This window comes from Mesitornis unicolor, unplaced genomic scaffold (genome assembly GCF_000695765.1).
Source record: "Mesitornis unicolor isolate BGI_N332 unplaced genomic scaffold, ASM69576v1 scaffold51402, whole genome shotgun sequence".
Lineage (NCBI taxonomy): Eukaryota > Metazoa > Chordata > Aves > Mesitornithiformes > Mesitornithidae > Mesitornis > Mesitornis unicolor.
The window spans coordinates 1-26,108 of NW_010168132.1; the positions used below are offsets into that span (position 1 = coordinate 1).

At 48.0% G+C, this 26,108-nt stretch overlaps 1 protein-coding gene across 1 annotated transcript; it reads right to left on the minus strand.

Annotated features, from left to right (window-relative positions):
* Positions 1-1,064: 1,064 nt before the first annotated feature.
* SIN3A (SIN3 transcription regulator family member A) lies at positions 1,065-20,937 on the minus strand (the record flags this gene model as incomplete). The annotated part of the gene is made up of 19 exons (XM_010178904.1): positions 20,721-20,937; positions 18,982-19,158; positions 17,454-17,560; positions 16,689-16,971; positions 14,868-15,119; positions 14,473-14,625; positions 13,966-14,124; positions 12,674-12,763; positions 10,228-10,346; positions 8,450-8,660; positions 6,710-6,826; positions 5,748-5,986; positions 5,369-5,552; positions 4,616-5,189; positions 3,558-3,727; positions 2,620-2,793; positions 2,101-2,193; positions 1,665-1,759; positions 1,065-1,296 (listed from the first exon to the last, which is right to left on the minus strand). Coding segments are annotated over exons 1-19 (3,618 nt in total), but the record flags the coding sequence as incomplete, so codon positions are not given.
* Positions 20,938-26,108: the final 5,171 nt, after the last annotated feature.

Genomic DNA, 26,108 nt, shown 5'->3' on the forward strand with positions numbered 1-26,108 from the left:
AGCTCGGCCGCCAATCGACACAGTCAAGGGAATGTCAAATCCAGGGCAGATTGAGCTTGAAAGCCAGGACTACGGTCATAATTGAAACCAGCAAATACAATTAAGGCTCGAGATTAAAACCGATGTGTTTTCTGATTTGTTCTGTTCTCCTCCCAAAGGCTGACTGCTTCTCCGAGTTAACTAAGCCCACTAGATCTGTAGTTCAGGGGAGCTTCTGCAGCTCTTTTGGTGTACTTCAGTACCACTATGTAACCAGAGGTTCAACAATCTGACTTGTGCTCAAAGTCTCAGTGATAAACACTGGCACGTGGCACCCTCTTTACGAGGCAGCTTTTCCTCGAGGTTTGTGCCAATTCAACGCAGCAGATGGAATTCAATCAAATTCCTCACAACGGGCACTTTAAAGAGTCACAACTGAAATAAAACGCTCGCGCCTGATGTAAAGCAATCTTTTTTTTCAAACTTGTATTCACAGCTAATGAAATAAAACCATTGTTTGTGTTTCACCAGCAAGAAACAGATGGTTAAGTAGCTGTGTTTCAGAAGCCCAACAACATGACTAAATTGGAGCTGCGAAGGGCGATTCACCAGGCAGGAAGCAGTGTGCACTTCTCCCACTCCCTCACCTCCCAGCGAGTTTTCTCAGTGGTCAGTACCTTGCTCAGAAAAGCAAATAATTTAAGAAACTGAAAACAATCTCTGCAGTTGCAGAGGGGACTACAGCTGACAGAGCCTCTCGGGTACCTCTGCTTCTGGTTGCTTAAGCCAGTAACTTATTAAAAGCAAAAATCGCTGCATTGACTGCTGGACGTGAGATGCCACAGACCGCCCCCTTGGCTCCACGACTACCCAGCCCTGCAAAAATACCCACGGGGATTTTTCTGTATCAGTGACCTCAGCGCTCCCATCCTTACCACAGAAGCAGTGCTCCTAGAGCTGCTGGCTGCGGGAGAGACACAAGGGGTCTGTGACTGCAGGGACAGGAAACGACGTGGGGATGGCACCCAGAGGGACCCAGAGGGACAGAAGGGAGCACGGGGACCCAGGAAACACCAGCAGCCCACCCCAGTCGTCCTGCTCGCTCCTACCTGCTGAGCTCGCAGCAGAGCGGTCCTCCTGTACATGTAATCCTCCGATTTGATCACGTACACCATCTTATAGGAGTTCAGTTTGAATTTACACTCCAGCTTGTCCAAGCTCTCCACGTTCTCCATAGATTTCTTACTGTTTCCCTCCTTCCCTTCCTTCTCCTGCTGCTCCCGACCACGCTGACATTTACGGATCCGCCTCAGATTCCTGAAAACCAGAGGATCCCTCTTGAAATCAGTGCTCACCCCCTAGCACTGCTGGGCTGGATGTAGCTGGTGGGTCTGTGCTGGCCTCAAAAGTCTGGCCAACAGCTGCCAGATCTCTACAAGTCGTCAGCCCACGAGGTTTATCTTATTTCTGAAATGTATTGTGTGCAATCAACTCACCGGCCTTCACCCTCTCCCCACCCGTGGACCATGCCACCTTTCAGTCCCTGGACAGCAGGAGCCTGGGGTGGACAGCAGCACGGTACCTCTACACCATGCTGCCATGGGCAACAGCTTCTGTTGTAGCATTAAACTACAGGAGAGACCCAGCCCATCAGGTAGGGTTCACGGCACAGCCTGGCCACTCACCTCGGCAGGAAGACCGGTTTCTGGGCCAGGTGCTCCCGGAGCTCGGGGGAGGTAGAATCGGAGTTGACATACCGCTCCACGTAGTCCGACCAGCGCTGGAAGCGAGCACAGAGCACAGATCAGCCACTACCCTCCCACCAAGCAACGTGGGATGGTGAAGGAAGCTAAGGCAGAAGCTATACAGATGGGTACAAGGTCACTTTTGAAGGTTCCATGCATCTAATTCCCAAAAAGGCATACACAACATTTCTCTATACTGTTTTGAGGGTTTTCTAATACAAAATAAAACGAGAAGGATTTGCCCACTCACATCACCGATGGTTTTACAGCAGGTCCTTGATGTTTTTTAACCTTGCGCTAACGGACCATAACAACAGTCCCGTGGGTCCCCTGGTCCAGCGCACCCTGACACCACAGTCAGCTCTGCTGCTCTTACCTCTGCTTCTACCGGGTCATCGGAGTTCTCCTCTTCTGTGTCCAGCAGTTCAATGGTTAACTGAACTTGACCTCTGCTCTGAATGAACATCAGCTAGAAAGAAAGGGCAGAAGGGACTTCAGGAAGAGGTTTCTGAACCGAGAAAGCAACCTCCGCTTCTCACTGGGGCAAAGGGAGAACGGAACGAGTTGGCACAGTTTAAAGGGGAAAAAAACCTGTGCCTCCAGCACGCCTGACAGCAAAGGGCAAACACCAGCCAAACTGCACAGTCTTAGAGGAACAGAACAACTGCAAAGCATTTTGAAAATCCTTCATTTTGGTTTTGGAGTGGTGCGGGCCCTTGAGCCTGTGGAACAAATCTGAAGGCAACAGAAGAGAGATCCCAGCCAGCATTAGCAGATCTCCCCTCCAGCTGACAAAGGTTGAGACAAGAGAAACGGCAAAGTCTGAGCTAACAAATTAGGACTGGAGACAGCAAAGCAACCAAGATGATGCAACCCAAAGGCGCTGCGACTCTACCTTGAAGCAGTTCTCCTCCGACATGAGCTGCTCAGCTTTGCGCTGGTACGCCGCCTCCAGGAGAGCACGAGAAGACTGGGAAGCGAGGAGGCCTCCTGTTGCTCCGTTGCTGTTCTCCGACAGGTACAGGTCTGTCACCTGCACACAGATGTCGTCACTCACTATGTGCTGGAGCTGCAAAAAGGAAGAATAACGCAGGGAAGGTGTTTGTCAGGGAGTCTGCTATGTGCCCATCAGCACAGAAACAAAGAAACAAAGATGTGAAAAAAATCACAGTATATTTAAAAAAAATAGCAGGTGATAAAGTGAACTCTGAGAAAAACTAGGGGCAGGGAATATCCTGCTCAGCAGCAAGGGAGGAAGGGCTAGAGCCCTGTGCCATGTTTTATCCCCTCCTCACAAGGGGCTGCTGCTGTGTCTGGGGAGAGGGGTGGGGGATTGGGTATCAAATCCTTATTTTGTGCAAGTGTGAAAATCAAAAGTTGCTCAACTGTCTTTTGAATTCAGTTAATCTCTGGACTGAAGTAAAGGGCTTCAGAAAAGCAGCTCTGCCCTTCTGAAAGACGAAAGGCCTTTCAGGCCATTCCACTTCCAGCCCCTTGTGTCTGTTTTTGTTCTTTATGCTACAAAAAAGCACACGGAGAATTTTTCCCTTGCTCATGCATTCTTCCCACCAGCCCAATAAAAGGACTAGAGTTCAACAGCCAAAACGAGCCACTCAAGCAGCCAGATAAAAGACACAAAGCTTCTTTTTTAAGAAAAAAGTGCATGCCTTTCAGAAAAGCATACACCACTCCTTCAACACTGGAAAGAAGTTACTTAAGCACCATTTAATTCTTGTTTTTCCCAAAGTTAAAGCAAGATAAGCTCTGGAGATTCAACCCGGCTGCTTCCTCTACCCCAGGATCATCCACCCTCCAGGCTTTGCTGGCAGTCACCTGTCGGACAATGCTCTGGATCAGCTTGTCCATGGTGAAGGCGATGTAGGCGTGAATGGTGAACATTTCACGTAAGGAGTCCTCGTACTGCGACGAGTCCATGTTCCCATCCAGGAGATTGCGCACCATGTCCAGGAAGGCCGGGTAATAATCCTCAACATCAATGTCCACTGAAACGAGAGAGAATGGGCAAGATGAACACATCACCTCCAGGAAACAGACACACAGAATCGCTCGGTTGGAAAAGCCCTCTGAGATCATCACGTCCAACCGTTCCTGTCTACCCCTAAACCATATCCTTAAGTACCTCATCTACCCGCTCTTTAAACACATCCAGGGATGGTGACTCCACCACCTCCCTGGGCAGCCTGTTCCAGCTTCTGACGACCCTCTCAGTACAGAACTTCCTCCTTATCTCTAACCTGAACCTCCCTTGGCACAGCTTGGTGCCGTTTCCCCTTGTTCTATCCCCCATCACCTGGAGAAGAGACCAGCATCCGCCTCTCCACAACCTCCCTTGAGGCAGTTGTAGGTGGTGATGAGGTCTCCCCTCAGCCTTCTCTTCTCCAGGCTAAACAAGCCCAGTTCCCTCAGCCGCTCCTCATCAGGCTTGTTCTCCAGAGCCCTCCCCATCCTTGTGGCTCTTCTCTGAACACGCTCCAGAATCTCAACATCCTTCTTGTTGCTTTTAGTTTTGGTCCTCAGACAAGCTGAGGAGTTACTGGAACTGGCTTAAGTTTATCTTTTATAGGCATTTAAATGAGTCCTTTTAAGGCCATGAGTAATAATCTCTTGCTTTCTAGCCTCCTCCATGAGGTCTTTATTTCTGAAAGCCTTTTGAAAAAGCTTTTAGTTAGGGAACTCAAGGGTACTTGAGACACGCAAGCATAAAATGAAAGCTCTTACGAAATAACTGCTGCGTGTTACCATTCTGCTATTGCAGTCCCACCCCTTCTCATCTCCTCCCTCAATTCGGCACTGCCCAGCGATAACAAGAGACCGACACGCTACGAACAGAAGCACCTTTCTTCCCCAGCCTCCCACCAGAGGTCACTCACTGGGCTCCTTCAGCCGCAGCTGGATGGCAGGGCTGTCGCTCTTGTCTCGCTTTATGCCCAGCACTTCCCTCTCCCACTCCCGTTCCCGCGTCTCCTCTTCGATCTGCCGCTCGGCCTGGGTGCAGATCCGCAGCAGCCGCAAGCACAGGATCTGGTGCAGCCGCATGAAGATGTACCAGTTGCTGTTCACGTAGAAGAGGTTGTAGACCTCATCCATGCCCCGCAGCTTCTGGGCCGTCGTGTTGTTGAACATCAGCTTGGTTTTGGGAGGACTGCCCCCAACGCCATTGTGCTTTTTTGCAGCTCCGGTAGCTTCGTCCACATCCATTTCCTCTTCTTCCTCCTCTTCCACATCCGAGAGTTCACCTCGCTGAGCAAAGAGCAGGTCTGGAATGAAGTGATACATGATCTGCTTGATTTTGTACTTGTCCTCTTTCTGGATTCCCGTCTGCCGTTTCACGTGGTGGATGATTAGAGAGGCAGCGTCTTCCAGGATCTGCTTGTCTTCATAGGCGAGTGATAGGTGTGGGCCTGTGGGGACTCCAGCATTGTCTTCTGAAGCCTGCTCTTGCCTCTGTAAGTGAGAAACAGCACAAAAATTAGTCCCAAACACCTCTCTCCACCCCAGAGCCTTTCAGAAAGCTCTGCCAGCACCGCAGACTTCCTCTCATTGAGCAGTGAGGAACGGGAACTGAAACGGCACTTGGAAAGCACATAAGCTTGAGGGAAGGAAACTGTTGGTGACCACCTTACCTCATCATAGATGCTTTCAATCTCATTGAGGAGACTCTTTGACCTCAGGACCTTCGTGTCATTCTGCTTGAAGTTGATGCCCTGGTGGTCCAAGGATTTCAGGTAATACTTCTCATTCTGCTCTCGCCAGACTTTATTAAATCCTCTCTGGGCTTCTCGCCACTCTTCCTCTTTCATCTTTAACCTTGGATCAAGAAAACAAAGGTGTTATGAAACAGAACAACTGATCGGAACACAAACTGCGCTTCTTCAATTACAGCCTCGTGGAGGTCACAGCCTTTAGGGGCAGAAAATCGCTGCTTCTATATAGATCTGGACCATACACGGTGCGTTATCCTTCGGTAGAGCCCCCTGAGGCCACTGCCAGAGCAGTCAGTACCTTTTCAGTACAATGGGAACAGCCACGGATGGGTTCTTCCGAAGTCCATCAATGATGTCGGCTGCTTTGTCCGCATATATCCTCTGGAGAGCCTTGCGGTGGATCACCTCCGAAGTGCCACCCAGAGTGTTGTCCAGCCGGAATTTGGCCTGCTCCTCGGCAGACAAGCGCGAGAGTTTCTTTTGGATTGCCTCAAGGACGCGGATCGTCGCCAGGTTGGTCTCCAAGACAACATCCAGCTGAAGTGAACGGTGCATTAGCCATTGTTGAACAGATACAACACGATACTTCACAGAGGCTAACGCTTACACGACGTGAAACAAGAAGCCGTGCATGTTTAACAAGGTGTACTCGAGCAGTGCTTCCCAGGTTCAGCTGCTCTAAAATAAGGCAATTATATTTTATCTGCTACCTAGATAATACTGCGTAGGCATTTAAAGGCTACCAGAACGATACCGTTCGGAAATGGCATTTTCCACCTGGGAACAGAACGCAATTGACAGCTACTCTACAAAAGGACGTGCCACATCCGAGCGTATTCAGGTAACTGCCAAGCCAACTTCCATTTCAAGTCAAGATGTCAATTGTTTAACACCCTGAACATATCACTTTTCAGATTATTACAGGGGAATGCACGTTCTCGTGTGCTACGCGGGTGGCAAGAACAGAAAACATGCACCAATTACATGCTGCCCGTTGGACAATTTCATCTGGAGCGGCGTGAACCAAGAGCTCTGCACAGAAAGCGAGGGGCAGGGGTGGTGGCTTGGAGCGAGCGGCAGTTACGCAGCCGCTGCTTTTTGAATTAAGAGAACGCAAGCTTTTATGCAAAAAACCAGGCGACAGATGCACAATAGAAACAGATTCTAAGCAGTAATATTAAAGGTGTAATTAATCAAGATCGTCAGCTGTTCACAGAACCCCAAGCTTTTTGAGATGTGAATCAAGGAAAACCAGTTTACCTCAAAACGCTCATCCTCACACCTGTAGATGTGTTCTTCATACTGCGTCTTCTTGGAGCTCACGAACGTGGAGTCTTCAGACCAGGATGGGAAGGAGACCCAGGTGTCATTCAAAACCTTTGAGGGGGACAGACGGAAACAAGAGTCACGGTCAGGCCTGGCGGGGGTCGCGCTCATCCGGCACTAAGCCCAGTCCTCTGATGGAAGGATGTAAATTCCTCCGTTGCAAAAAATCATTTGGCCTTTCCAAACCCCAAACAGCCAGAACCAAAATGTTCAGGCAGTCTGAAAAATCAATTAGCTGGAGCTGTGAGAATAAAACTCGCAAGGTAAGAGAAAAAGAAAGGTGAAAGGAGCTGTTCTGTTACTTTGGATGAGTCAACTGCCACTGGGTAGCTCATCTCGTGAGCGACCCACCACTGACAGCACTGTGCGGTCATCACGTTGGACAGCGTGTGGTTTCTACCTCCAAATAAGGCTAATTTGGAATACAAACCCATACCCCAGCAACACCATTCACTACCTCCAAGACAGGAGCAGAACAGTCAAAAAAACCCTCAAAAAGACCAAAGAAAATAAGGATTTTGGCAGGTAGTCTTGAAAGTCGGGCCCAGTTTTCATAAACCTGAAGCCTGAACACCCAACTCATTAGATCCTCACAGGAAGAAGAGGACCTAACTGCATCAAACAAGACACTTTTGAGAGATGTGTCAAGACTTTGATTTAAAAAAACCTTAAAATTGTCTCTTGTCCAAGTTGTTTTCGCTATCTTGCCACCACTTCAGCTGAACACCTACCACCACTGCTAACTGTGTGACTTGGCCACCCACATTCACCCTCCTCATCTCACAGGGAGTGCAAGGACACAAATCCTGTCATGTTCCCAAAAACAACGTCCTTGCTATTTGCTGTGGGTGCCACTGCTGACTGCAGTCACCCAGGGCAGGGGTTTCTGGAGCTCTCCTTTCCTCCAGTGAACGCTCTTAAGTGGCACGTTTATTAACTGGTCTTCAGCAAGAGTCCTGCTCACTCACCTCCAAAACATTACCTTCAAGACCAGTGAAGGAACAGGATCAGCCAGCTCCATTCCCACTTTAATCAAAAGGTTCTCACAACACATTAAAGGACCCAACGAGTACATCTGATCCTGCAAGACTTTCCTGGGAGCTCAGCTTTGATTCTTGACCAAGAAGGCTGGTTCCCTGTAAGGAGCCCATTTCCCAAAGCAACGCACCATTTCTCAAGACAAGTTTGTAGTCTTAACGTTCTTTTCACACACATGATACCACGTAAAACATCATAAATAAAATAGGAGGGCATTAGATATGTAAGTAGTTACACATCACTATTCAGTGGGGTTTTTTTCCAGCTGCTTCCCAATGCTTCCTGCAGCCCTTTCTCAAGCAGCACTGGAGAAAAGCTGATGCCAACCATCAAAGCCAGGTAGGCATCGCATCTCCCAGACAGCTTCTGGCATAACCTATTCCTAGACCGACACCTCGCCCTGCGCAACAGCTTCTGCATAGGATCCAGATGTTTTCAGGAGCAGTCAGTGCTCACTCACCACTAGGAGCACCTTGGGGTGCGCTCACCTCGGGCTCTGACACGTACCGCAGTGATCCTGAGCCAGGGTGGTGTGCCCGTGCACGCCTGGGTGCGGGAGCAGCACGGCTCAGTGATTCCCCGTTGAGAAGGCCGGGAATGGCCTTTCTCTGTAATTCCCACCCAAGAGCATCTCACCTCTTTACACAGCGGAGTCCGCCCCGTGCACTTGGGTTGCTGGTAGCTCTTGGGCAAGGCTCGGTAGCTGGAGCCCAGCCTTTTACAGGAGGCATAGTCTATCTCCATGGCGATCCCCTCGGTCGCCCGTTCCTTTGGATACGTCTCCATGTGAACAGACTCCTTATACCCCAGGAAGTTTTTAAACCAAGTGAACAACTCTGGGAATTTCCTGAAAAAATAACAATGAGTGAAGTGAAAAACCAAGCTAGGTAGAAATCCAACGTCTTGCCAGGGACACACCAACAAGCACAGATACATCCTCTGTACGCCTCGTGGGGTACGGTCCCCACGAGACAAGTGACAAGAAGCGGCAGCCAGAGCTTTCATGCCAGGGGCAGCACCTATTTCAGGGTCACGGCTAGGCCACCCAAACCCAGGTCAGATTCCTCGCTGTATTGCCAATACTCTTAACCTTAAAATAGACCTTTCTTTTCCAAAAGCTGCAGGAAAAAAACAGAAAAGCGATTCTGTAACTACATGGCAAAATGCTTCAGTGCTGAGCCATCACTTCAACCACTGCTGCTCCCCAGGCTACGCAGACAGGCACACACTGAGAAGGAGCCCTTGTCTGCAAGGCCCTGCTTGTAGAGAAAAAGTTTTCCAAAGGATTTATTAGTCTGAAATCTTGCATCTGTTCAACTTTTCTTATCTAACGCAAAGCTACAGCAACATGAGGAATGGAACCTGTTACTGAGGCTGAATCACTGTTCATTTACTGCTTTTTCATTACATGACAGAAGATGATGTCCAACTCCAGAATAAGAAAACTGCATTATACCTTTCCCAATACAGATATTCACCCTTACAGCCAGTAGCACAGATGGGAGAAATCTGTCTATTTTTTGTTGAATTCTTCACCTTTCCTAGCTAAAGGCAGAATCCTGCTGATGCCTGACTAATTCCAGTGGAGCTATGGACAGAGTGTAAGCTCCTTGGGGCAGTTTCTTCGCACAGAAGCCAGCGTAATGGGGTCCTGAACCCAATTTATGTTGCTATTGCCTTCTCCCCTGGAACCAGGGACTCCATTCGCAGGAAGAAGGGACATTTATCTTCCTGCCCAAAGTTGCTGAGAGGATATCGGTTGGTTTTAGCTGATTAATACAGAGTTGTTCTGGACGCTACTGGCAATCTTGGAAGCTATAATTTCTACTTAAACTATAGTATTCCTTATCAGATTTGGCTTCAGGACAGATTTCAGCTGCTTTTTTTTTTTGCTTTTCGGAAATTGCAGTCAGTTCATATCAGCACTTCTTTTTAGGGGACATTTCCTACATAATTAGACAATTGGTCTTTTCTCAAATGACAAAGTCCATGATTCCAGAGCAAGGGACTGCAATAACAGCCCGCTAAATAATTCTGTTTGCTCTTCTGAAAAAGGAAGAAACACAGCAAGCAGCACCAGCACTTGAATATCGCTTGCCTGCCAAGACATAGCTAGGAACCCCCTCACACCTCCTCTGGGATGAGCAATAGGAAAGGGCAGTGCAGAAGCGCATGAAGTTGGAAGGAAAACTGAAGCGGGACACTTCTTGTCCTGCTCCGATAAAGGAAAAGTCTGGAAAGCACAAAGCACGTGGCACCTGCACAGCGTGAGCTACCGAGAGCCTCGTGAACCACTCGAGACGCGTTCCCCTGACCGCCCGCCAAGGTGAGCGCTTCTTTCCTCGCTTTGCAACAGAAATGGAGCGGGCGGCTCGAACTCCTCAACCTCACGTAAGGAAACGGGCGCCACTTACCCCAGGAATGGAGAAACGAGCTGCACGAGCTCAGCCCGGGAGATCACCTCCTGGTTGAAAATAACCAGGCAGCGAAGGAAGTTCTCGTACGCTTCTGTGCTACGCAGAGCTTTGCGGACCTTACGGAGAGAAGAGGAAAACAGCTGCTGTCAGGGTGAGATCAAGCTGTGTGTGCTATCGCTGTCCAGGAGACCTGGATTCAACGCTGCGCTTCCCACCGATGCACGGAGGTTACACATGGAATGAGATTGCAAATTTTCAAGTGGGTTGAACAGAGGGGTAACTCGCCCTGCACTCAGGGTCAGGTAATACCAACGTGAGCCTTCTCTGTGCTGGACGTGCCCTGCAACAGCAGCACCCAGTGCGTTAGTCTGCAGAAAGGAGCTGCAAGTGAAGAATGAAATCCCTAAAAGGACACCTTAGCAGCTGGATTACAAAATGCTGGGATTGTGGACATCCGCAGCACCACAAACCCACCCAGGCTGCCTTTAAACACCAGAGAATACTTGCAAGGAGGGAGCAGGGGTACGAGACCTGTGCTCCAGCCTCCATCTGCGTAACAGCTCGCGTTATGGCCGATAAGCAGCTCCTGTATCACAGAATCACAGAACGTTAGGGATTGGAAGGGACCTCAAAAGCTCATCCAGTCCAATCCCCCTGCCAGAGCAGGAACACCCAGATGAGGTTACACAGGAAGGCGTCCAGGCAGGTTTTGAATGTCTGCAGAGAAGGAGACTCCACAACCTCTCTGGGCAGCCTGGGCCAGTGCTCTGTCACCCTCACTGAGAAGAAGTTTCTTCTCCAATTGAAGTGGAACCTCCTGTGTTCCAGTTTGTGTCCGTTACCCCTTGTCTTATCATTGTTTGTCACCGAGAAGAGCCTGGCTCCATCCTCGTGACACTCACCCTTTATATATTTATAAACATGAATGAGGTCTCCCTTCAGTCTCCTCTTCTGCAAACTAAAGAGACCCAGCTCCCTCAGCCACTCCTCATAAGGGAGATGCTCCACTCCCTCCATCTTTGTAGCCCTACGCTGGACTCTTATAACCCTTATCTTCACATGGTGAGGAAACCAAACGATTCATCCCAACACCATTACCTTTCCCAGGAGAACTGTTAGCATGTACACATCAGATGGAGATCTGTCATCAGTAAGATATTCGTCATTACGGTTCTAACTCTACAGCAGGGATTTCTGGATTTACTCACGCTAACACCTACACATCCTGCAAGCAGTAGATGGGTTCCCAGTTACCGTTAGCTGGCCTACAGCGTGCTGCAAAATGCACCACATCAGCAGGGAGCAACCAGGACTTTCACGGACACGTGAATATTGCTTGAAAAGCTTGTTTATGTGCACTATATACTCCCCTCTGAGCTGTAAGGAAACATATGGACACCTTAGGGAAGACACCACTTGGAAACATCCCACATATCCTTCACCTGTTCTGTGTGGTAAACCAGCAACAGGTAACAACCATGTAATTAATCAGGTTCATCTGTCAGGGAAGGAAAAACCCCCCAAAATCCCAATGTCGACGTGAATCAGCTGCTCTGTAAACCGAGCTCCCACGCTCCAGGCAGCTGGGCAGGGCACGCTGTGCCAGCACGGCGAGACATGCCGCACATCATCGCTTGCACGAGGATTTCATAAAAGTTTTTTTCCATTAAAAATACCTGAAGTGTGTGTTACAGAGGAAAAAAAAAATTCCCTTTCCTGCAAACCAACTGCATCAGCAGCAGGTGAATGACCTTTGGGGAAAACCCACAAATATCCATGTAAAATGACAGGGAGTTGCTTGAAAGAGTCCAGCGCAGAGCCACAAAGATGATGGAGGGAGTGGAGCATCTCCCTTATGAGGAGCGGCTGAGGGAGCTGGGTCTCTTTAGCTTGGAGCAGAGGAGACTGAGGGGAGACCTCATTCATGTTTATAAATATTTAAAGGGCAAGTGTCAGGAGGAAGGAGCCAGGCTCTGCTCTGTGATGTCCAATGACAGGACAAGGGGCAATGGTCCCAAGCTGGAGCATGGGAGGTTCAACCTGAACATGAGGAAAAACTTCTTTACTGTGAGGGTTAGAGAGCATGGCCCAGGCTGCCCAGAGAGGTTGTGGAGTCTCCTTCTCTGCAGACATTCAGAACCCGCCTGGCCGTGTTCCTGTGTGACCTGGTCTGGTGATCCTGCTCTGGCAGGGGTTGGACTGGATGAGCTTTCGAGGTCCCTTCCAACTCCTGAGATTCTGTGATTGCGATTCTGTGAAAATCATCACCAGTTTTTTTTAAAAGAATTCAACGGATCTGCCTTAGAGTTCGCACGATACATCTATGGGCACACTGACAAATGTTACCAGGGCAGCAGATGTATCACATACTTCACTGGGATAAAAACCCAGACACTAAGAACACAAATCGACGAGGCAGCTTTCTGTGAATCTCGCTTCTCACCTTCTCAAAGAAGAGCGATTCTGTCCCCACACCATGTTTGCTGGCTTCCGCCAAAGACTGGTCTTTTAACCCGAGCAGCTTCGGTTTCTTCTGTTAACAACAACAACAAAAGGCAAGAAAAAAGAAAAAGGCCGTAAGAAAGGTGGCTTTTTGGGAAGGAAACTTGCACGAATGTGTGTGCCACAAGTTATTCTATTAAACCTTAATCAGTAGCATAGAACTCCAAATATTTTAATACACTGTTGCATCCTTTTCTGTTACGAGTTGATTGAAATTGTCACGCTACGGCCTATCTCATTTTTCTAACCAGTTTGCAAAATTACCAAAATTAATCTGTTTTTTTTCCCCTACAATTCATTCATTTTTTTAAGTTTTATACCTCCCTAAACTTATGACATTTCTTTTTCCTTTCCACTGCAAGATCCTGTTTTCCCCACACCAGCACTGCACTCCACATCCTCAGAAAGGCCAAAAGCTGCCTTCAAAAATGTGTTTTATTTCACTGCCCTTTATTTGAAGAGGAGGAGAAAAGGCAGAAGGGGAAGTAAATCACTGGATTTAAATGACACAATTATGTCTTCTAACGCCTTTCACCACGAAACAAGACACACCACCTTCAAATAAAGCAGGCAAACTCGTCCTTAATGCACAGACACTGAGCCGCCTGGCCACAGGACAATTTTTATTACACTACAAAGCCTTGCTCTCTCAAAACGTGCGTCATTTGAAAAGGGCAAACTCTGCTACCAGAGTAATTGTGCATCATCGTATTAGAAGGTTCATCAGCGGAAAGATGAGCAAACACGACTCCGCTGCATCTGCTCCAAGTTCTACTACAGCACAGCTTTCAGGCACACCTTTCTCCTTTCCTCACCTTATTTCCCCATGGCCCATTTTGGACAAATTTATTTTGTGACCTTACGGAGACTTTTCTCTTCACACCCCACATCTCTCCCCTCGTCACCAAACCCTACTTCCTTCACCAGTACAACTACCCCCGTGCATCCTGCAGCATCCCAATAAAGCAGGGAAAGCCCTGTTTTTCCCCAGTAAAGTCACCATCATTACCCTCAAGTACAGACAGCATCACCAGTTTGAGAAAATGAGACACAAAGACTTCAAAAAGCTTCCTTTAAAGGCAAGCATCAGTTTTTGTGTTCTCAAGGTGCAGCCTGAGCCGCCAAAAAGAAAACCAAACCACAACCAAATCACACAGACTGGGAAAACGCATCCCACTCTGCGTGGCCTCCTGGGCAAAACGGGGCTGCTGAGTGAGCAGCACACGCTCTTACCTTCACCGGAGGGGTTGCTCCAGTCCCCGAGTGCCGTCGGATCTGACAGCCATTCTGGTTGGGTCTTTGCTGTTTGTTGTTGAGCTGTGGCTTCTTCACCGTGCCACCGTGATCATTTCTTACCGATTCCACTTTCTCTGCAGTTGTCTTACTTAACAGCTTATTTAGAGACAAACCCATAAGACCATTAGAGCCGAGTTCCACGCATCCAGGCAAAAAAAAAATTGCCTGCTCCTCCTAGCTTTAGCTAACCAATGCATTTTAATGCAGTTATTGCAGTCCTAGAGCAACCCTTTTAGGCAAAGGGATTGTATTTAAAAGACAAAGTACGGCCAGAAAACACAGTCTATCACCCTGACCCCATTCCCATGCTCAGTAAAAGATCACTCAAAAAAACCACCCAAGAAACAAACAGCAAAAGCACATTTTTCTCAACTCTGGCTATACACAAAACAGGTTTCTGCTAGGTTCAGATCTCAGTTCCAGTCTATCTCCAAGCCGACTCACCACAGAGCTGTTGGCGTCGGGCAGGAACTGCCCGAATTCGGAGAGCAGATCCTCCTGGTTCTTGAAGAGGCGAGCCACCTGCGCGTACACCTCCTGCTCCGTCAAAGCCGGCGTGTAGTTGCCTCCTGCCTCCTTGGCATTACGCTGCTCCTTCTGTCACAGGAAAGGGGAGAAGCATCAGAAGAAAGAACGCGCAAACTGTTTAAGTGACAAAGCAAAAAACCCCAAACCCTCAGCGATGCAAAGAATGAAACAGCAAAGGTCTCAGCAACTTACACACAGAATTACACTGTATTAATAGTACGATTCTTATATATACACTAAATATATGTACTTGTGTATGCTACAAATACATACCAAGTGCCTAACTGCAAATCTGCATGGTTAATACTCACCTGATATGTGTGGAGGATCTCCAGGAAGGCTTTGTAGATGTCTGGCTGGCCCTGGAACCGATTCTTGATTTTGTTGACATAGTTGATGGCATGATTAAACTCCACGGGCTGATTGTTCTGCAGGGACGGTGTGGTTCCCAGAGAGATTGTCACGGGTGTATGAGGCTGGACCGGCGGCGAGCGTGGAGATGCGTATGGTGGAATTGGGGGGGTTTGCTGGTTGGCGGGAGTATGTGCCTGCAACTGGGATGGCTGAAAAGAAAAGAAGCCGTAGTAGAAATCAGTAGATCCCTTTATGTTTGGAATAAAGGCATTTTTATTCCCTTTCATAAACCGAACATTTCCTAGTGGCTGTCTAAGCAGAAATCGCTGCTGAGAGTCAAAATTGAGAAGTACCATTTCACAGTCAGAGTTGGGTTTTAAAGACGAACAGAAGCGCAGGTAGACTAAGCAGAAGAAAACTATTCATCAAAGCAAAGAAACAGTTAAAATATTTTAGTGGGTCAAAGTTCCAGCAAAAATAGTTCGACTCTTTGCAGGATGATGACACGGACAGAAAACCACTTCGCCCACAGCGATGAGAAAGAGACTGCTGCCTCTTCACTGCGAGCACGTACTACCTCGTTGGAGAAAAGCCCTGAAATCCAGCACAGGTAAGTTAACTCTGGAATGCCTTCGCTTGGCAGTTTTCAGCTCTGCAAATCTTTTAACGTGTTTTTCTTGGTCGTTTCTGACCAGCAGGTTGCAAGTCCCACTGATGTTTGTCTAGAGATCATCTTATTGCCACATCTTAAATCCTGCTGCTTTCTAACTGCGTATTCATTATTTTTCCCCTTTTTCCAGCCAACTGCTAGCTAATTGCACAGCTTAGCCATTAACCCTTGAAACTTTGGGGGTTTTCCCTCCTTAGGGCTCTCAAATCTTTCCACACTTTTAGGCTGAAATACGTAATATTTTATCTAGAGTAAGCCCCCTCAATGCCTCTTGTATTATCCTATTCTGTTTTCAAACACATAAAACACATCTGTTGGACAGTAGCATCTGGATTACATCTAAAACAGCCCAACTCCCTTTGTTATTGGAAGGTCTCGGTTTCAGGCGCACAACCCAATACCTAAAGGCGACATCGTGGTCGTCTTGCCTGAACTCTTGCACTTTCGATTTACCCACTGACTCCTGTCCCCATCCACCTGATGGCTGAACCAGACCTTTTTACAAGACTGTCCAATCTGAAAACAAGACTTTAAGTGATGCAGAATCTACCAAATAACTAATCAAGCTCTTCTAAAGGCTTAATTGTTCCAAGCATTTGAAACCACACAACTTTCACACCAAGAGCAATATGTTTATCACAGCCTCTGTTTTATGGGGAATTTATTGGGGCTTCAGTAGTTCTGAGACAACATACACAAAAGCAGGCAGTACAACGTGTGCCCTGCGCTTTAACTAGGAAGTTAACTTCCTGCAAAGGCAAACGCATCTCAGAGACCTTCTTCCTGGGGCTGCTGGGTCACTCCCTGAAAAACACGTGTACATTTTCACCAGGTGCTCTGAGCAATTTCCAGTTCCCCACTGAAAGCAACAAAGCTTTTCCAAATATCTAAAGGTGGCTTATTTGCACTATTGTCAAATCAACTAGGACACATCTTGATGCTCGAAAAGGAGAAACTCATCCAGCAGCAGAAGCACAACACACATGGGTTCACAAATACTATGAAAAAGCGGTGTGGAAGTTACTTCTTAGCTCTCCAGCTGCATGCCAGTCTCAGCTGGAGGCCAGGATCCCTGTGTTATCAAGGTGTGTCATTCAAAGCCTCTCACCTTACTGATTTTGGCAGGCGGCGGCTGCGGCGCTGGCTGTGCTGGTGTCGGGGTTGATTGCGCTGAAGGCTGCGACTGATGCTGCGGCTGGGGCTGCGGCTGGGGCTGCAAGCCGTGGGTGGGGATCTGGTGAACCTGCCCCGGTGTCGTCACGTTCACCATATCATTCGTCTGCACCTCGATCTTGTAACCGGGTGGCAAGAAGGTGTTGAAACCCATGATCAAGTCTGGGTGGCCCTTGAAGAGCTGCGATACGCGGCTGATCACTCCTGGAGTGTCAATACTGAAAATGGAATTAAATCAGAACGTCACGATCCTCCAAGACCCTTTCAGTGGTTCACTGAGGTCTCCACACAAGAGTTTTCCAGTAGAATTTTTACCTTATCTCTAACGTAATGAAAACGGATTCCTATAAATACACCAGTGAATTTAGCAACACTGGAATTATTTTATTAGCCCAGACAGCATTTTACATCTGTGAGATCTAGTCCCAGGTCTGACCATTACTAATGGCCAGACAACCAGACAGCCAGATGAATCAGCTATCGAGGCTGAACTTGTGAACTCCCACTAAGCAGAGATTTAGTACAAATGAAGGGATGCATTTAACTTTCAGGAAGGAAAGCACACTACTGCTTTTATACTACTGCTAGAGGTGTGTTACTCTGCACACGGAAAGATGGAATTTCACCCCTACTCTGTGCTCCTGTGCCCACATATGCTCTTCTCTAAATTGGAAGGAAAGAACAAAATGCAGCTTGTTACCTTTGAGATTTAAATTCCTTCATAATATCCAAGAAGTCATTGTAGACCTGCGGCTGGCTACCAAACTGCAGCTTCACCTGGTCAAGATAAGACAATGCATCCTCCACCTGGAGACAGAACAGGCAGGCTACGTTAGCAGAGGAGATTTCCTTTCACCTCCCATTGTTCTGCAAAACACGCATTGTTTCAAAACACAGCTGTTAGCCCTGAGTCTGGGCAAGGAATTAAAGAGCAAAGGATCATGAGCCTGGTTAGTGTAGGACCAGCACCAGTCGAAGAAGAGATACTCACTCCCCACTCCTGGCTCACAAGATAAAACTGTACCAGAAAGAAACAAAACAGGGGAAAGAAAAAAGAGCAACACAGATCAGCAGAATTACTCCAGAAAAAAAAAAAACCAAAAAACAACAACATAATCCAAATCTTTACGATCACTGAAGTGACTGCTAGGATAAACAGAACTAGACTGAGTATTTTTCCTGCAATCATATGTGGAAATTATTATGGAAGTCTAAGAAGCAGCAGAAAGTGGAAATGACAGATTCAGCGCAGTAGATGTCTGCCAGGTACACGCTTGCACTTTTTTTTTCTTAAAAGCCAGACATTTCAGTTCGACACATAAGGGTTTTGAAAATGGCAACTGTGGGCGGTAAATTGTTTTACACCTCAAACGGCAAGAAGTTGATGAACTCTTGGTGTACCAACATCCAGTTTGCAGCTGCACTCAAAGAACAGCCGCGGCCTAAAGCGAGAGCTCTGGTTCCCATGCTCGTCAGCTTCAAGAGCTACACACAAGATCTCTCCTTTGGCTGAAATTAAACAAGAGCAAAGGAAGACCGACCCCAAAGTATAACCCGAATCTTGCATCGGCGGAGGATTTGCCATAGATTTCACTGGGAGGAAGCACCATACATTTTGAAACTGTTTTTGGCGGTCTCTGGAAATAAAGTGTCCTAATTTCAGCAAAAGAAAAGAGCCTCTCAGCCAACAAGGCAGCGGGCTCCCCAAAACTGGGAGAGACTTGCACCGTATTTGGAAGACACAAAAGAATTTGCATCAATTCACATACATGTGCCTTCTTGCTAGAGCCGAGCCAAATGTAGCCACTTAAATGGATTATTTTTGGTGGAGTTTTCCCTTTTTTAAGGGTTTTACAGCACATAGCCCAAGAATAGAGCCTTCTTTACTCCCAATTACTCCCACCCAACCACCCACATAAGCCATGTGTTCAGAAAAGCATCAAATGTTTTGGCAATTTAACCCATTCATATGAACGCTCTGATCAATAACGTCTTCCTTTTCCTTTCTGCCCCCATCTTCTCCTAGCAAGCCCATTTTTTTATTACAGTATTTGAAACAACAGGGTTTCCGCAGGAAAAGAAGACCCACTCTGCATCCAATAGTCCTCCAAAGCACTTAAATCTTGTCAAGAAAGCTTTTAGGAGGCTGCCAGCTGGCGTTGCAGGGTACACACCGAGTAGAAAAACCAGAATTTGGGTTTCCTTAAGGCAGCAATGCTGAGCGTTACCTTCAGCCTCTGGAACTGCTGCTGCCCCTGGACAGGCACGGCCGGCGGGGTGGGGTGAGTGTGGCTCTGCACCACCTGGCTTCCGTGGGGCTGCACTGGCGCGGCGTGGTGGTGGCCGCTGTGGACGGCTGCGATGGCTGGCCCATGGCTGCCCGAGCTCTGCGGCACGGCCGACACCTGGCGAGGCAAAGGGGACGTCACGTACGGCTACGGCTTTCGGCCGCCTCCACTCGCCGTGTGGGCAGAGAGCAAGAGCTGCTTTCCCAGACCAGCTACACCGGCAAAATTTTAAGGAGGCAGAACACAGCGTGACCTTTAACAGCAACTGCAAACAACCTTACTCAAAAAATAGCTTTGGTTTTCTTCAACTATGACCCAGAGAGACCTAAAAATGCAAAAAGACAACTCCCATCCTATACTCCAAATACAGGAGAGCCCCTCTGCAAACACGTTCAAGGCAGGTTCTCTCCTGCCTGCAGACTGGAGACACAGGCTGTTTCATCACCAACACTACCATAAAAACCTGCAAAAGGGGCATAAAATGGGATTTTCAGTCTGGCAGAGTCAGGGTTCTCTCATTTCTCTGACACTTACGTGTCACAAGCAATAATCAGAGTTACGAGCTTCTACATTCTTGTCACTAGTTTGGGTACTGGAAGTCAAATCATGGCACTCTGGCACCTGCAGACTTGGGGGGAAAACTCGGTTTGGTATCTCCCCTAAAAAAACAGGGAAAGGAACATGCACTTTTTGGATCTCCTTCATTCACTAAACCAGAAAAGTTTCAATTTGGAAAATCCATTAAAAGAGCCTTCAGAAAAAAATCTTTCAAAAGTAAATTACTTTTCATTTTACACAAACTTAGTTTTCCATTCAAGCCTCTTTTACATGGGATATACTTTTACAAACCCTTCTTCTGAACGAGAACCGATCTGTTTGCTGGTCCATCCAAGCTCTTTTCAGGAAGGACTGCCAGCACAAACACACCCTCTGCCAGCCCCTGCAAGTGTCTGCCTGCAGGCTCTCCAGCTCCGACACTGCTACTATCAGTGTGAACACCCCTTCTGCAGAAGTAAGCAAGAAGCTGTGTGTAAAATTAAGAGCTGGATAGAAAAAGCAGCTCACCAGCAACACAGGCGTGGAAAATGCAACGTGTCAAAAACACGGCAAAGGCAAGGAACACAGGAACAGCCTTTCCCTGGTCTTGCACCGGGAGTGCACTCTTAAAGCACACTTTTTTTCCCCCTCCCCAGTTGACATCTCCTTGCAAAGGAAGCAGGAGAGGGAAAAGGCTGTCTAACGACTGCAGGGTAACGTTTTCGGAAACATTTCAATTTTCCTGAAAGTCCCCAATCTAAATGCTGATCCGATCCAGTCTGGTAAGCTTAAGATCACCTGAGATATCACACTCCTGTAACGGAGCAACCACAAACCAAACCTTTTCCTGGTGAAAAAAAGAAAACCAGAGAAAAAGGATTCAAAGACCACAATCTGAGGGAGTCATTAAAAGAATCGTGTTCAAAAAAGCCAAGTCACACCGTGTGTGTTCAGGTGGCTCTAAACACAAACGAAGCTGACAGCCCTTAAAGCAAGTGCTTAAAATGAGCCATACGATAAGCACACTGTCCAACCCTGGCTTTTCTTTAGGGTAAACCCTGCCTACTAAAATAAAACCGTGCCTCCCATACCAAATTCTGGCGTGAAATGACACGGTGCAGCCGAGGGACGAGCGCACGCACCTGGTAGCTGGGAGTTACCGAGTACTGGATCCCCGTGGCAGACTGCATGGTCTCCGAAACCGCTTCATAGACCGGCGGTGCCGGGGCGAGCACGCGGTGCTGGTGTTGGAAAGCTTCGGTGCTGCTGGTGATACGTCTCTGCTGCGACGCATACACGGGTGACTCCTGTTCATCCAATCGCCGCTTCATTCTGAACTCATGCTCGGGAAGCACTACAAGACCTGGGGAAAACAGACCCATTACCAAACGCCGTTGATTTGTCGCTCCCCGCCGGCGCCACGGACGCTAAGTTCACCAGGAGCAGGTGGGGCAAGTTTCCGTCTCTTCAGTTAGGTTACCCGTATCTCGAGATAGGGAACTGGAATTAAGATTCAGCTTTCTGCGTGAAATACGCAACCGTGTTTTATCACACAAAGCACAGCCTTTACTGTTGGAAAGGAAATATTCTGTGTAAAAGGGAATGATTTCTTCTAAAAGGGATCTCACTTAAAGGATGTTGCTAGCACGGGCATATTAAGCACACGCAGACCCTGAGCAAAAGCTCACTGCAGCTCGGCAGCTCTCCCATTTACTCTCCGGGATTTTTCTTCTCCGACACGCGGGCACGTTCCTGCCCTACTCCAAGTTGCCTTTATGCAACTTCATTTCACTTAAAATCTGACAGGTCATTTTGTCACTGTCCCGCTCTAAAAAGTACCAGGACTCCTTTGCTCTGTTCGACTGAACCACTCACCTGCTCTTCTGTGCCAGCAATTTCCAGTGCTGTTTGCTATGCATCGATAGTTACTGCCATCCTTTAGATGTTATCTGCTGTCCATCAAACCACGGGTGCTCAGAAGTAGCCTGTTAAGGTGTTTGATGGGCAGAGGGAGTGAAATCCACCCTCTTCTGCCTCTAATTCACCAGGACAACTTCAAAGCAAGTCCTTGCCAGTCCCAGTGCAGTTAAACACATCCATGGCTACCGTGGACACGCAGAAAAACAAGAGGGAACAAAGTTCCCCCAGGATAACGGGACAACAGCCAACTGAGCCAATTCTCATCTCCCAAGTCAGGACAGCTCTTCCCAGGCCAAATCCAGCACCGACCAAATAACCTAAAGACACCTCACCAATATCCCAGCGCACGTCAAACACGTAAACGGGAACTGGCAGGACAGAGGCTCAGAAGAGATCAACGTGGGCTTGAAAACGCCCATTTATTTTATAAGACTACTTCGTTTCACTTTGAAGTTGCTCTTCAAGTTGAACCTCTCAGAACAGAGTCCCTTATCAGGGTAGAAGACAGGAGTGTGTAAAAACAGACGAGTTTATGCTAATAGGGCTGAGACTAAATTGAGCAAGGGCGGCAAATCTGGCCACGCAGCAACATCCCATGAGCAGAGCCAGCCCGGGTTTTGCATGACAATGGCCAACTATATTTATATATATACATAAATACACACATATATGTACACACACACACACTGAAGGTGGTGTGGCAGCTGTTAAGTGTCCCAGCCTCACGTCTCACTTCCCAGAGCCACACGCCGCGCTTGTCGCTTTGGATGGACTCATCAACCTTTAAAGCAGAGGCTGTTTGAGGACAGGAGATGGCTGGAAGACTCACGTGCCCTTACAAGTTACACGGAGGATTAAAATGCCACCTTAGGCTGAGCCAGGAGCCTTTTCCCCGCAGAAGCAAACGTCCCAGTCCTGCGAGGCCGTGGGAATCGCGGCAGCACTGGAGATATGTTACCGCACACGCACCAGCAGCCTGAACATCAGGTTTTGGAGCTCCTTACCCTCACAGACCAAGGGAGCAATCATCCAGAAACCTACTTTGCTGTACAGTCAACATTAAAGCCTCTGTTTAGTGAAAATTAAGCTCCTGTAGATGGTTCTTCCCTCTGACTTCCCCTCACCTCTGCTAACGGAGCTTGGACTCTGCTTCTATCCAAGCGCCATACCTGCTTCAACTGTAACATTTCATATTTTTTATATATATATGTGTGTGTATATATATACACACACATTTATTATATAAATATATTCTTTTCTTCAATATTATAGGCAGTAGTCAGTAGCATTAGCCAGTCTTTCTAAAGAACACCTTGCTGAACTTCTATTTAGGGTCTGCATCTGCTCTGTAGATCTGTAGGTCTGCTCACAGCAGACCACCACTGAGCAAAGATTACTAATTCATAGGCTTTTTTCATCCTAGCAGAGATGATCTCGATACTCTGCTGTACCTAGACAAGGCCTAGAGACGCTGACATCTCCCAAGGTTCCTCTCCATTCAAAAGCTGGAGGGATCTGTCGTGCAGCAAGTCCTACCCCTCGTGCAGACGGCTGGTAGGGAAGAAAAGCTGCAATGAAATCCACGACTAGACACGTCATTTTAAACTGATTTAACCAAAGCCTGCTGCTCAAACGGGCACCTCTACCCACTTCCACCTTCACTGACAACCGATTTCCCTCAGCATCCTTGCTGATGGCAAAGTCCAGCTAACACAGAAAGGTATCTTGAGGATAAACATACAACTGCAATGACTTGTACCAGCTCGCCACCCTCTGCTGTGGCGACATTACGAACCACACTACACTTATTTTATCTTGTCTTCTCAGACATATAAAGCACCCCTCTGGCATTTGACTTTGCCTCGAAGATTTAGAAAGCCCCAACTCAAATAGCATCATCTCTAAGCTTAAATTTGGGGCCAAGAAAAAAAGTCCCAAAAATACAGCGAGGGCCGCACAAGACTGAAAGCAAGAGATGAACTTCAGGGACTTTCCTTCATTAAAAGCATTAACCCGCGCCACGTAGGAGAGTTTAGCAACAACTGAACAGGCCGCACACACAGAGAATTGCATCCCCTTTCCCCACCACCGCTTCTACCCAATCTTTGAACCGTAGCTGGAGTACATTACATTCTGCCTACAGGATGAAAACTCTTTCATTTTTTTTTTCTTTTCTGAGGTTTTTAGTGTTCCCCTTGGCAGGGAAGGGACACTGTGTAGGAATACACCTCTGATCTTCCCCCTCGGTACGTCCCAGCTCACCACCTTTGCTTAGTGCTACAGGTAGGGTGCATCAGGCAGACAAACCACAGATGCACACAAGATCCTTAGCTGGTAAAGCAAGAACAAAATGATTTAACAAGGCTAGATTGCATTCGGTGACACCACCAGAATTATGAAAGTCTACCCTGCCAACCCCATCAGAGGATTTCTCCATCCATCTGCCTCGCGTCAGCCGGCGGGACTGCTAAAACGCAAGTGGAGCGCATCCCTTCCCCTCCGGTACCGCAGACAGGAGCGGAGCGGCAGCGCTGCCACAGAAAAAGGAGGAAGGCTGGATTTGGAGCGCTGCATGGCTCCCCTCCTGCCTGCTCGCTCCTCTGCGGGAGCGACAAAGATGAGAGCACCCAGGTACCGTCCTCTTTCCTTGCAAAAACCACCTCTCCCGTGGCAGCTCTGGGTTTTGATGCCGTGTAGCACAGCTCCTGCTAGAAAGCAGCCAGCTCGGGCTCTGGCAGTGTCGCTGTCTGCGTGCTAACCCCACCGCAGGACTTCCAGAACGTGACCCAGCTTGTTCAGCAGTCCTCGGTGCGTACGTATATTTTTCTTGTTTGTTTTTGTTTTTTACATGGTGCAATGCAGCCTGGATCCCTCGCCAATCAGCCCCCATCCCCACTGCAGAGGGGTGCTGTGCACACAGGCACACCCGTGACCAGAGAGTCACTCCAAAATGAAACGTTAATATATTTTAATTTCAAATAATAATAATAATAAGAAGGATACAAGACCCCACAGGAGTTGGAAAACAGCAGCAGGACCCCAAAAGCGAACCCCTGCCTCACAGCCTGAAATGACAGCTACTACGGGACTTCTTTTTTTTTTTTCTCTCCTCTTTTCTGTTCCAGCTTTACCAGCCACAGAAGCTTTTCCAACGCGGGAGGAGACCAGTGCAGCAATCTGGACAGAAAACGATTCATAAATCCCGGAAAACGTAAATGATCCGCCTGCCAATTCCAAGGCGACGCTCCCGGCTCCGAGACCCGCACATGCCAGCAGCCTGCGCCCAGGGCTCCCCCGGCAACCCGGGCTGAGGCCGGTGGGGAGAGCACCCAAAACCAGCCTGAATCACCTGGAGCTTCCCCAGCCTTGAGGAAACGACTGCCACTTTATTAGGTGGAACCACCACGGTGAAGCTTTCCAAAGAAATTCATGCCGAGACCGCTTGTGTTAAGCAGAAGGGGTGGGTGGGACGAGGAGGAGATACTTTGGGGTAAGAAAATGCAGTTTCCTTTTGCAAAAAGAGTCCAAAAAAAGGTCTGCAAAACAGCTAACTGCACCCAGGCAGGGAAGAACAGCCCCTAAAAAGCGCATTTCCACTCCCAGAGCTCCAGTCTAGGCTGACACCAGGCTGCTAAGGCACTTTTAGGTGATGCAGTGATATTACAGGTGCTTTAAAATTATTCTATTAACATCAGGTGCCATTTTATTTTACAGTATTAACAGCACAAGATTTTAAAACAACGTTTACCTCGTTAAAACTCCATTTTTTTAAAAAAATTATAAGTTAAGACCGAAAGACTGAAGCCAGTTAGGGCAGCACCAAAATAAGTCGGGCAATTCCCACTTGTTTACCAACTGACCCCGCACCTTTTAGCACGGCCGAGGAATAGGAAAGCAACAAGTTGGAAAAGAAGTGTAAGGTGTTCGGTCAACTCGAAGCTACATTTTAGCGCACAAACCAGGTTTTGATTCCTCTGGACAGCGTGGGAGATTAAAAATCCACGCGCAGCTCAAGACATCTTCAGTCACACTATTTTAAACCAGTTATTTTTTAGTTTTGTATTGTTTTAGTGGTGACAGCTAAAGTAAATGCCTTTCTTCTGGGACATACCCTTTCCATCTGAACACACGTAAATAACGCCTACAAAAACTCATTCGGAACCTGGGCCAGGAAAATATGGAAAATACAGCATTCAACTGAGCACACTCGGATTTTTAAAGCCTCCTGAGCGCTGTGGCCAGGGTTCCGAGCTTTTTAAAGCTCTCCTGCAACCCCAGCAGGGAACCTCCTGCCTGCGTGCTGGTCGGAAAGATTAAAAAGCCAGGGCCGAAATACCAAGCGTGAGTCTCGGAGAAGTTCAAGGCACGGCAGCACACCGAGAGGACGGGTAAAAAGCTGCCGGCTGGGTATTAAAAATGCTTAAAAACAAACGCACGCAGGAGGAGCTCCCTGGTTTCCGGGCATGCACGCACTGCTCCAACAGGTCCTTATGGATCACTGCGGTATCGGGCTGACAAACTGCAGTGGGGGCTCGGAGAAGCCCCGCGGTCGCTTGGGTAGGGGGGTGGGGAGCAAAACACGGGGAGCGGCCCGGTGGGAGGCGGGAAGG